This window comes from Pelophylax lessonae (genome assembly GCF_965119305.1).
Source record: "Pelophylax lessonae genome assembly, chromosome: 9".
Lineage (NCBI taxonomy): Eukaryota > Metazoa > Chordata > Amphibia > Anura > Ranidae > Pelophylax > Pelophylax lessonae.
The window spans coordinates 65663335-65676457 of NC_138776.1; the positions used below are offsets into that span (position 1 = coordinate 65663335).

Genomic DNA, 13123 nt, shown 5'->3' on the forward strand with positions numbered 1-13123 from the left:
TTCCTCCTGAGCTACCTTCCCTCTTTCCCACCTCCCCCTTTCTTTACACCCCTTTTCCTCTCTTCTTCTCTTTCCTTCACCTTTCAGCTCTTCACTTTTGTTTTTAAATATTTTTAATAATTTTACTTTAATTCAAAAGAAAACATTACACAACAATCAAAATTACACATACATATAGATATGGCATTCCCAGAATATATATAAATTACTATAGAACATATTGAAAATCCCTCAATACATCTATGCTTCCACAGTTCTCTCTCTCAAAAAAAAAGTGGGGGTTTAAGAGGGAGAAGTGTCGGGTAGGGGAGGGGAAAAAAGAAAATGTGAAAACAATATTTATTAATATAAGAAGGGAGAGACAGGGGGGTCCACTACTTGGGAACCCCCCCTTCCCAGATACACCTATCAAGACTCAAAATTGCCCTTTACCCTCCTCCTAAATCCTCAACCACTGAGCACACACAAAAAAAAGGGGGGAGGGGAGAAATAGTTTATTTATTGATTAGTTAAGGGGTGAGCCCCGAGATACCTACTCAGGCCATCCACTGGTTCCACCCTATTTGTCATATTCCCTACCCAAATACTAGACCACATTTACACTACTCTATTCCTTGTGCAAATAAAAAAAAAAAGGGAGGGGAAAGGGTTAGGGGAACAATATTTACTAGTGTTGGAAAAGAACTGGGGGCCCCCATAGGAAACTCCCTGGATCCACCTATCAAAAATCTAATTAACCATAAAACCCCTAAATACCTAATAATTGCGACTTATTTATTTATTTATTAAAGGATGGATCTCCACAGTGTTTAATGTGTTCCCTACCCAAATTTTAAAACCACCGTCACACTGAAAAAAAAAAAGGGGGGGGGAGGAGAAAAAAGGAGAGAGGAGGGGGAGGGGAACGGGGGATAGAGACATCATTTAGTCCCACAGTTTTTATTTATCTTATTATCCCGTCGGGGGGGGTTCCTTTTGCCCCACCACCCCTCACATCTTAGGAAGTGCTCTAATTGCCCATATAGCTCAAAGAGATTGAGGTCTGTTTAAACTCAAGCCAACTTCTCCAGGTTCTATGAAATCTTAGTCCAGAATAATTTTGCAAAAGTATTAATTCTTCCATAAACCTAGTTCTATCCACTTCCCTAAACCAATCCTGCAATGTTGGTAATTTTCTTTAATTTCCAATATTTTGGAATTAGTGCTTTCGCTGCATTTAACAAAAATGGGATAATAGCTCCTTTATATTTTTTCCTTGATTTGCCTGTCGCATGGAACAGGCATTGCCAAGGGTCTTGCCTATTTTCCACATTACTTATCTTCCTAATTTAGTTCTTTACTTCTTTCCAATATGGCTGAATCAAAGGACAACACAACCATATATGAGCGTGAGTTCCCTCACTCCCACAATCGCTCCAACATAAAGGTGATAAATCTGAATCGATCTTGTGTAATTTTGATGGAACATAGTACCACTTTGTTAGTAGTTTATAAATCATTTCTTTTATTCTCGTGTCCATTGAGGTGGAATGAACAAAATCTATATCCTTACATTTTAATTCTTCTGGTAAAGATTGGTTTAATTTGTGCTGCCAGCTCTCCAGAAGGGCTACTGGACCCGAATCTATTGGGGAAATCAACATCCTATATACAGTGGGTACGGAAAGTATTCAGACCCCCTTAAATTTTTCACTCTTTGTTATATTGCAGCCATTTGCTAAAATCATTTAAGTTCATTCTTCTTCCTCATGAATGTACACATAGCACCCCCATACTGACAGAAAAACACAGAATTGTTGACATTGTTGCAGATTTATTAAAAAAGAAAAACTGAAATATCACATGGTCCTAAGTATTCAGACCCTTTGCTGTGACACTCATATATTTTAACTCAGGTGCTTTCCATTTCTTCTGATCATCCTTGAGATGGTTCTACACCTTCATTTGAGTACAGCTGTGTTTGATTATACTGATTGGACTTGATTAGGAAAGCCACACACCTGTCTATAGAAGACCTTCCAGATCACAATGCATGTCAGAGCAAATGAGAATTATGAGGTCAAAGGAACTGCCTGAAGAGCTCAGAGACAGATTTGTGGCAAGGCACAGATCTGGCCAAGGTTACAAAAAGATTTCTGCTGCACTTAAGGTTCCTAAGAGCACAGTGGCCTCCATAATCCTCAAATGGAAGACGTTTGGGACGACCAGAATCCTTCCTAGAGCTGGCCGTCTGGCCAAACTGAGCTATCGGGGGAGAAGAGCCTTGGTGAGAGAGGTAAAGAAGAACCCAAAGATCACTGTGGCTGAGCTCCAGAGATGCAGTCAGGAGATGGGAGAAAGTTGTAGAAAGTCAACCATCACTGCAGCCCTCCACCAGTCGTGGCTTTATGGCAGAGTGGCCCGACGGAAGCCTCTCTTCAGTGTAAGACACATGAAAGCCTGCATGGAGTTTGCTAAAAAACACCTGAAGGACTCCAAGATGGTGAGAAATAAGATTCTCTAGTCTGATGAGACCAAAATAGAACTTTTTGGCCTTAATTCTAAGCGGTATGTGTGGAGAAAACCAGGCACTGCTCATCACCTTTCCAATACAGTCCCAACAGTGAAACATGGTGGTGGCAGCATCATGCTGTGGGGGTGTTTTTCAGCTGCAGGGACAGGACGACTGGTTGCAATCGAGGGAAAGATGAATGCGGCCAAGTACAGGGATATCCTGGACAAAAACCTTCTCCAGAGTGCTCTGGACCTCAGACTGGGCCGAAGGTTTACCTTCCAACAAGACAATGACCCTAAGCACACAGCTAAAATAACGAAGGAGTGCCTTCACAACAACTCTGTGACTGTTCTTGAATGGCCCAGCCAGAGCCCTGACTTAAACCCAATTGAGCATCTCTGGAGAGACCTAAAAATGGCTGTCCACCAACGTTTACCATCCAACCTGACAGAACTGGAGAGGATCTGCAAGGAGGAATGGCAGAGGATCCCCAAATCCAGGTGTGAAAGACTTGTTGCATCTTTCCCAAAAAGACTCCTGGCTGTATTAGATCAAAAGGGGGCTTCTACTAAATACTGAGCAAAGGGTCTGAATACTTAGGACCATGTGATATTTCAGTTTTTCTTTTTTAATAAATCTGCAACAATGTCAACAATTCTGTGTTTTTCTGTCAGTATGGGGTGCTATGTGTACATTCATGAGGAAGAAGAATGAACTTAAATGATTTTAGCAAATGGCTGCAATATAACAAAGAGTGAAAAATTTAAGGGGGTCTGAATACTTTCCGTACCCACTGTATACTAGAAATCCCCTACCTACTTGTCCACCCCCCTCCCCCCGGTCCACAAGTCTTTCCCATGGGCCGAGCTCACAAAAAGCACAAAGGGGTTTTGGAAGGGTCTCCACAAAATTTTGATACTGTCTATATCTCTAAACATCCCATGGCGAAACTCCAACCCAGTTCTTCGCTATGAGATGTGAACCTCTCGGCTTCAACCAATTTATTTGCTGATTATGCTGCTGCCGGACATTCCCCTCTAGCTGTAATCCTCCTAAGTTCAGGCCTACGAACGATCCCAATCTTTATTCTACATTTTACCTTTTATCTGTTTTGGGGACTCTTAGACACCTTTTTGTTTGTTAACCTCGGGATAACTCCAACTGGAACTCTCGGTAACTAACCTTTGTTTATAGGAATCGCATTGGTTTCTGGAATTCCACTTATCAATAAACTCTTAAGTGTCTATGCAAGTCTCAATCTAAAGACATTTATTGTCTCATTCTAAAAGCTGAGACAATAAATATTTGTATTTTCTATTGTTGGGCCCTGTACAAAAGTCTGCTTTACCTCTTTATCGAAATGGAAAGGTGGATGTGAGTAATTAAATCCTGGCTTATGCAGCTCTCGAAGTGGACCTTGCTGGGCTACATGGAACTCTGGTAGTATATAGTGGCAGCATTGGCCATACTTTAGATTATTGGTGCTCTTTAAAAGAGTTTGTAGTTAAAACCTGTTAAGGATTCTGACCCAGAGTTCTGGCTCATGGTTATCACTTTAGTTATTTAGTTTAGTTATTGGAAAGGTTTATGACAGAAGCCCTTCGCTTGATAAAGAACTCTGTATTATGTTATAGAGCGAGATTTCATCTGCGTAATATTTCATAATGACATCAAGCAGGTCTATCAAGGCATTCTTCAATGGAGAGAAATTACCAGCCAGCTTAGTAATTTTTTTTTTATTCACATAATTTCAGAGCCATTTTATTATTTTACGCTATTTTCTTAAAGGGAATGTACAGGTATTTTATTTAGCTTTTCTTTTTTATGGTCAAGATTGAAAAAGACCAGTAACTTTTTTTTTGGCAAGTAGATATGAGATGTGTATGAATAGTTGTATTTTCATTGGATGTCTTAGTGGGATGTTGGATCAAGTAGCTGTGAAGGGACATAAATAATTGTGGGCTGCTGTCAAATCTAAGGGAAATCTAGCAACTTGGTTGTGGGGGGATGGGGTACTAGACCTACTTAGGATCTGAGGCAAAAGGTAAGGGGACTTTGTGGAAAAATTTTCTCACCCTTTAAAAAAAAAAAAAAAATTACAGAGCTCAATAGTTTAAGCTAAAATGTACACACATTCAAATGATTGAGAGCAGTGACAACGTATGGCTCACACAGAATCAATTAGAGACAGAATGTCTTACATAAAACATGCTCTGCTGGGCTCTCTATTTTGAAAACTTGTGTAATGCCACATTACCTACCACATTATAGTTTCCCTTTAAAGGCACACTACAATGAGAATGAGAAATATTTTTTCTTTCATTGTTTAATTCCTTTGGTACACAAGTCTGCTCGCTATGCTAACTCCTTTAATTATTACCTAATATTCTAGGAACACCTAATCCCACACATGAGATTTTATTTGCTTGGGGTTCCCATCTCTTCTCTTCAGATTATGCACAGCAAATCTTTAAGAAAGAAATTATTCATGCTATTGCTGTACCACCACAGGAAGCATAACAGGCAAGGTACTTAAGAGCTTAGACCAGAGTGACTAGCAAGAGGCAGCAGTCCTGCCATAGGACCTCTGAAAGCAAGAGATCAAGGAAACAATTGCTTAGCCTACCCAACAATTAAAATGCTTTTATTAGCAATTTATTATTCTGGAAACCCCTTATCCTGAACAAAGTCGAACGATTACAAACACCTCAATTTTTTTTTTTTATGCACATTTATGATCTTTCCAAAAATAAAAAAAAAACTATGCTCCTTCACCTTGCATGTAGCCTGTAGATTTTTAACTTTAGTGCACTTAGAGTGTTTGCTTTTTTCCATTAGCCATTTGACTTGTTGTCTGGAGTTTAAAGGAGGTGTCTGCCACAAGCAGGAACACCACAGTTAATGTTGCCTGTTTAAATCTCCCAGGATTGGACATGACATTTGTCTGCTGTAGAAAATATTGGAATCCTCTGGGTCTCTGATCATGCTTACACAGATAGCGTGAGTGCCACACAACATTACATGAAATGAATGATTGATGGCTACAATCCCCTGCGGCAATAAAAGAGAATTTACAACTCTTTGCAAAGCAGCCAGGTTACTTCGGTGACTTGACATTTTGACTGTTCTCATTACATTACATCCACCTGAAAAGTAAATGTAAAGATTGATATATCTGTTGAAATTTCCTTGAAATGATATGTAGTCTTCGTGGCCTTTTGTCTCTGTCTTCTCCCACGTACTCCGTCTTGCTATATCACTTAGTTTTCTTGGCAAGCAGTACTAAAACAGATTTTCTTTTTAACTGACATGGTCTTATTTAAAGTGAAATTTCAGGGAAACAACTAAATACGCAGTTATACCCAATACATATATTCTTACCATTTTATAATCCCAGGGGAGTTCAAATTCTCTTTAGTCTGTCTTGTGACTGCTATTTTCTGCGTTAGCTTTAAAGCGGTTTTGCAGTCAGTTTGGGAAAAATTTAAAGTCAGCAACTACAAAAAAACAGAAACTCACCTGTCCAGGAATCCAGCTCTGTCCTCACCTGAGCCAGTTTTTCACCAGTTTTCGGGGTCCCTGGAACCAGCATGTTAACTGTGGGCAGCCGACTGCGACTCCTTGTGGCTTCACAGTCGGCTGTTTACTGTGCATGCTTGAGCCGCACTAGGCTTTGTGAATGGTCCCACAGCCTTCTGGGAAGAGTGATGTGTCCCAGAAGGCTGCGGGCAGGGAGTGGGGAAGGAGAACTTCCAGTCAAATAGCCTAGGCCAGGGATTCCTAAACTACGGCCCTGCAGCTGTTGCAGAACTAAACATCCCATGAGGCATTTTAAAACTCTGACATTCACATACATGACTAGGCATGATGGAAATTGTAGTTCCTGAACAACTGGAGGGCCTTAGTTTGGGAATCCCTGGCCTAGGCGATCCGAAAGGAAGTGGGAGTGGGTACCTCCCACTCCCACTTGGGGGGAGTGGGGGGGGATGGAGAAGAGCGTAACTTCCCCTTTTGGGTGAAGTTCCACTCTAAAGCATCCTAGTTCATCTTTCTTCTGATTTATAGAACTGTGAATAGTGGTGGTGGTAGGGTATTGTGAAATGCCCCCTTCCTTGTAGCCCTCACATCCCCATGCTCTAGCAGCACCTGAGCAACAGAGTCTTAAGCCTCTAGTTTTAAATCTTTAATGGGGACTCCCTCCCAACAATACCTTTTCTCAAGGGTGTATCACTCACATTCTCGATCTTTTAACCACTTGCCAACCTCCTAACTGGGAATGTACGTCATGATTTTGACGTTAAATACCGGAGCTAGCTGCCATAACCCCAGTATAGTTTTTTCCATTATGCAGCCATCTTTCAGATAAAAGGGATTCCAGTGGCGGATTCGCCACGGGATTACTTTTAATAAGGCAGCGGGAGAGGCGCCCCCCTCCTGACGCTTCCAGGTCATTTACGAGCTTACCGTCCTTTTTTTTTTTTTTTTTTTTTTTGTTCTTCTTAAATCACAGTGTCCGAAAATTGTATTTTTTCTTTCTTTTGCTTTTAAGGCTAAATAAAGGGGACCTGTCATGCTTATTTCTATTACAAATGATGTTTACATTCCTTGTAATAGGAGTAAAAGTGATAAAAAAAATAAAGGGACAGTGTAAAAATAAAAAGTAAACTAACTAAGAAAAAAAATGTAACGCAACCTATCCCTCCGTTGCGCCCGCATATGTAAACGGTGTTCATATCACACACATGAGGTATCGCCGCGATTTTTGGAGCAAGAGCAATAGTTCTAGCACAGGACCTCCTCTGTAACTCTAAGCACTTAGCCTGTAACATTTTTTTAAAGTGCAGCCTATGAAGATTTTTAAGTACCGTAGTTTATTGCCACTCCACGAGCATGCGCAATTTTAAAGCATGACATGTTGGGTACCTATTTACTCGGCGTAACATCATTTTTCAAATTATACCAAACAATTGGGCTATCTTTACGTTTTTTTTTTTTTGGTTTTTTTTTTTAATTTAATTCATTAAAGTGTATTTTTCACAAAAAAAAAAAAAAATTGTGTTTGAAAGACCGTTGCGCAAATACAGTGTGACATAAAATATTGCAATGACCGCCATTTTATTCTCTAGGGCAGGGATATGCAAACTGGGGCCCTCCAGATGTTGCAGAACTACAAGTTCTATGAGGCATAGTAAGAGTCTGACAGCCACAAGCATGACACCCATAGGCACAGGCCTTATGGGACTTGCAGTTTTGCAACAGCTGGAGGGCCACAGTTTGCATATCCCTGCTCTAGGGTCTCCGATAAAAAAAAAAATAATGTTTAGGGGTTATAAGTAATTGTCTAGAAAAAAATACAGATTTTTTTTTTTAAACAACAAATGTCAGAAAAAAGCCTGTTCAAAGGTCCAGACCTGAATGCAGTTTTCTACTGAACATTAAAAGAGGGGGTATACCCAAAACTCACATGGGGCTCCTATAACTCCTTAGTTGATGAGTGGGTTACAGCATTCTGAGGTTTCTCTAAGGTCAGCAAAATTCCCTCATGACAGGTCAACTTTAAATCCCAAGTCCAGCTTTGGCAAAAAGAAACAGAAAAATTCCATGGCTAAAAAAACAAAAACTAAAAAAACCTCTCTGCTATATTCACCTGATCTCCAGAGCTGTCCCCCAACAAACTCACTGATACAGTGTTGTGGTGGCACTCCTCTTCCAGGCTGAATGATTCCCAGTGTCATTGAACCCACTTCTGTGAGCCCAGCGTGTCAAGGCTCTACAACTCCATCTGGAACTTACTAATGAGTGCTGTGTAGAGGGGCACCACATCATTGTGTGGTGCCATTTTGTCACATTTAGCATCCTCCCATTGCCAGAGGATCAGTGGACCAAACCAAAGACACCTGGAGAAAAGCTATGTGTGTATAGTTTTGTTTTTTTATTGTTTTTTTTGCAAGGTGGGTGGTAGACTAGAAGGGTGGAATGTGTGACCTGAGCCTCTAAGACATGGACTTTCAAGTGCTGGATTTGCACAGTGCAGTTTCTGGCATAAGTACCATATAGTAGTAAATGCAATGTAGTGAGAAACAAGCTCACATTTGCTTTACTCAATTCTTTCCCCCAATATAAATTGAGATACTCTCAGACAAAATCTTTGCACACCACTCTTAGAACAGTCTGTGGGAAAACCGTGCCGAGTTTCAATTAGTTTGCATTCCTTATGAAAATGTAAGAATAAAAAAATGTTCTTGATTTTGGTTTTATACATGACTTTTTCCTTTGTAATATATATTGTCTGAACAGATGTGGGAGGAAGCTATCACCCTCGGCAAAGAGCTGGCTGAGCAATATGAGAATGAGATGTTTGACTATGAACAGCTGAGTGAACTGCTGGTGAGTTTTGTTTCTGACATTGATGGCCATAGGTGTGCTGCTGGTATTGTGAAATTATATTGTAGTAATTTTCCTTGAAAAATTTTATTTAAATTGTGATATGACAGATCTTGCAAAGGCCATTGTTACGGTATATGCAGCAAACCACTTTGAGGTGGACAAAAGGCATTGAAATAAGCTACTGGTAAATACATTAAAAACATAAAAATAAATTATTTAGGTAAATCATTTGCTAAAATCAGGTCACATGATAATATTGGTCCACTTCTTATTTCAAAAGTAGATCTGCTCTGTGAAATACGGAGTAGTTATACAAAAAGACTGTAACTGTATACCCCTTTGAGTTGCTGGTACCTCCGTTATACATCCTAGCTTACATTAAAGTGCACCTGTGCCCAGACTATAGACATTAAAGTCTTACCAAACAGTAAGAGAATTTTAAACAAGTCTACCCTAATCTCTCTAGATGCTTGTAATGTGAAGAAGTTCATTCTCTAAGATCACAACAAAGGGTTTCACTCATTTTCTAACAGCTTGCGCACATCTGTTGTGTCAGACTTGCAGGCTGGCAAGATCCGGGTGCAGTTGAAAGTGATAAGAAAAAGGCATTTTTGTTCCTCTGTTAAGTAGAAGTTCACCCAACCCATCTAACTCTAAACCTACTCACAGCCGCATTATAAACCTAATCTATCTAGCCCTGTAAAGAAGAAATTGCTATACATACATGTTTTGCAGCCGCTCAGGTCCGGTCCTACGCTGAGCTGTCATAGGTGACTTCAATGTGCGGGAGTGTGCAGGAAAGGCAGCCAACAACAGAAGTCCCATAGTACCTCTATGGGTGATGTCACTTCCCAGGCATTTCACAGCCACTTTGTCATCGCCTGCACACGGCATCCACCGCTGAAGACTGGACCAGATCGGCTTCAGAAAAGGTATGTATTGCAATTTCTTCTTTACAGGACTAGATAGATTCGTTTTAGAATGTGGATGTGAGTAGGTTTAGAGTTAGTTAGGTTTTGGGTGACCTTCTACTTTAACTTTGACATTGAATTTCTCCACATTGCATATAGCTACAGAGGCCTTGTGATTTACTGAGTGTTCAGAATATGCATATACACTTTAGTGTGTGTATCTGGACATGTTAATTTCTAATGAAAACAACTTAACCCCCAACCATAACCCCTGCTTTCACAGCAATTGTAATAAATATATAGTCTGTGATTTATACATCACACACATTTTACTCAAGGATTGAACTTTAAAATTTGCTATTATTATCACTATTCTCCTACCAAAAAAACGAAACAAATTGCCACATCATTGCCTTCTAGTAGTTCACTTGATGCCTTATGCATTACTGCTCTTTTTGGGTCATCCTCTTTTGAACTACTAAACACCTACCTCTTTCCCTATCTCCATAAGATAGGGGGAGGTATTCTGTTATGTAGCAGGGGAGAACTCAGGCAGAGTTCTATTTAGTGCCAGATATATCAAGAATGTTGGCAATAATTCTAAAGCTGAGTTTTTTTTTGCATAGTGTACAGGTCGCCGGAGATACATTATGTTCTGGACGGCAGGTATATTTCCCTGCCGTTTGGGTTGTGGTCCCTTTAAGAGTTCATCAAGAAATCATTTATAACAGGGATCCTCAAACTACGGCCCTCCAGCTGTTGTAGAACTACACATCCCCTGAGCCATTGTAAAACTCTGACATTCACAGACATGACTAGGCATAACGGGAATTGTAGTTCCCGAACAACTGGAGGGCCATAGTTTGAAGACCCCTGATTTATAAGAATGGAGTATTATAGTATTTTACCACAAGAGGCTTCGTCCCTTCATTAGAGTATTATTAAAGCGGATCTTCACTGCATCTGAGCCCCACATACCAAAAACACTAATTCATTTTAATATTCAAAGCAAACTCACCCATCCATTCATGTCTCCCTGCTTTTTTTTTTGCTGAGAAATCACTTTGAAAAAGAACCCCCTAGCATTTCTGGCCATGGCAGGCCATCTTGAGTAAAGGTGAATGATTCATGTAGCATTTGTTTCCTGGAACCCATCTGTCCTTATCTCAAGCAGGCAGGCAGGAGAGTGTGCATGGCTGAGAAAATGCCTCCTCCTCCCTTCCCCTCCTGAAGACTCCTGAGTTAATTTGAAATTTAACCCAGTTGTCAACCCTCCTGAAGACTCATGGGATGTATGACATAATTTGCCTAGGCAAGAAACCGGAAGTAACTGAAGAAATTAAAAAAAAAAAAAAAAAGTTTAAAACCAGTAAATATGAGCCACTTTCCTATCTACTTTCTAATGCTAGCAGAATGAGGATAAAAAGTGTTCAATGTTGATTTGGAGAGTGAAGTTTCACTTTAACCATTTTGCAATAAGACTTTCTATATGCCTCAACTGGTCAACCACACTACTATATAGCTTAAAAAAGCTTTAGTAAAAATATATTTATTTCACAATGATAAAAAATATGTCCACCATGACAAATAATTTAAAAACTATTTTCCTATAACTTGCATATCCAGAGGTCATAAACAATTTCATCAGAGATGACTAAAGAAGACTAAAGAAAAGGTCGATGTGCAAGGGTCGGCGTGTTTCATGGGATTACCTGCTTTCTCTGGACCTTTTGACATTGGTGTTTTCATGTACATATAAAATGTTCCTTCAATGTAAATCCCGGAACAGGGAGAACACCACGCCATTCAAGCCCCCCACCAGTGTTTGGCAGCCATTTTCAGACACATACCCACACGTGAGAGTATACACAAATGGGATCTGAATATTTAAGTTGGGGAGTGATATTTTTTAAAAGCTATTGGTGTTGCTTTGGCGTTGAATGTTCTCCTCCTCACAGGCTGGTGGGGGTTTAAATGATATGGTGATCTCAGTGTTCTAGGACTTGCATTGAGGGAACATTTGAAGGCAGAGTCTTGCCTTATATGAACATGAAAACACCCAAGGTGAAATGTCGACCCATGCACATTGACCTTGTTTTTAGTCTTTCATAATCTCTGATGAATTTGGTTGATGTTATGACTTGAGGATATGCAAGTTATTGGTCATGATGGACCTCTTTTTATTTTTTGTGAAATACATCTATTTGTAATAAAGCTTTTTTTATGCACTATATAGTAGTGTGGTTGACCATTTGAGGCATATAGAAACTCTCCTTGCATAATGGTTATTTAATAATATTTTAAGAGAGAGTCCAGGAGACATTTTAGTACATAGGTTCTAGGGTCACCACTTGGAGAGGAGAGGACTGATTTCTAATAAATCCCCATCTGCAGCCCAGAATTTGGTGGGAAAAACCTTCAAGTCCTAATTATGGTGACTTTAGTCCCAAAGGGGTTTACCCAACTGCAGCAAAGGCCAGAAAAAGAACAAGAAACAGCCAGCAGGTATCTGTGTTGCAGAGTGCAGTTCACACCTGTAAGCAAGTGTGGACTCTCCTGTAACTGAGGTGCCTTTTGCTGAACCCCTGCGGAACCCTAAACAGACAGTAACCCTAAACCCTGGCATGGGACTAGTATATCGATGGTGTGCCACCATACTGTCTTGATGAGACCAGGGTTATAGACAGTTTATTTTTACTGACAGGAAGCTATTTTTGTTTGCTTTACCAGTATGGCTGATTGGTGATCATGGGCTTCCACATATGACAGTAGGTACATTGGTCCAGCTTGGACCAGTGTAAATATTAATGTGCCATATCTGTGGGATCCCAGTGGAAGCAGAGAACCACTGTAGAAGTCACCAGTACAACAGTGATTCCCACAGTCTTCCAGGTATTGTGCCGAGTGGCTGCCATGCTGCATAGTGAACATAGGGGGTTGCTGGCGCAGCAAATTATTCTCTCTTTAGACAAGGTGGGGCGGTGATGTTGTGATCTCCATCTTGTTCAATCAGAGAATGTATTACATTTATTGAGAAAAATGCAAGGCATTCTATTAATGGTGTCTATGTCAAGTGCATGACCCTTTGTGTTTGCCATGCAGAGCAAATGCTTAACTCAGTTACAATTGCAAAAAAAAAGAAACATCCAGATTAGGAGATGACAGTATGGATTCCTGAATGCCTGGCAGCTGCAGCTGTACCGCTTTATGAAAAGTGATCCACCACAGATCTCTGTTCAGAGGGGCAGTAAAGAGGTACAGATAGCTGAGCATAATTGCTCTTCTATTGCAGGGACCTTTTACATACATGTTTTTTAACCTGACAAGGTCC

General features: G+C 40.2%; 1 protein-coding gene across 1 annotated transcript in view; it reads left to right on the forward strand.

Annotated features, from left to right (window-relative positions):
- DOCK1 (dedicator of cytokinesis 1) overlaps nucleotides 1-13123 on the forward strand; it is a 696032-nt gene that overhangs the window by 608818 nt on the left and 74091 nt on the right. Inside the window, exon 39 of the mRNA XM_082266717.1 lies at nucleotides 8792-8881. Coding sequence (XP_082122843.1) covers nucleotides 8792-8881 — 90 coding nt within the window. The remainder of the gene's footprint in view (nucleotides 1-8791; nucleotides 8882-13123) is intronic.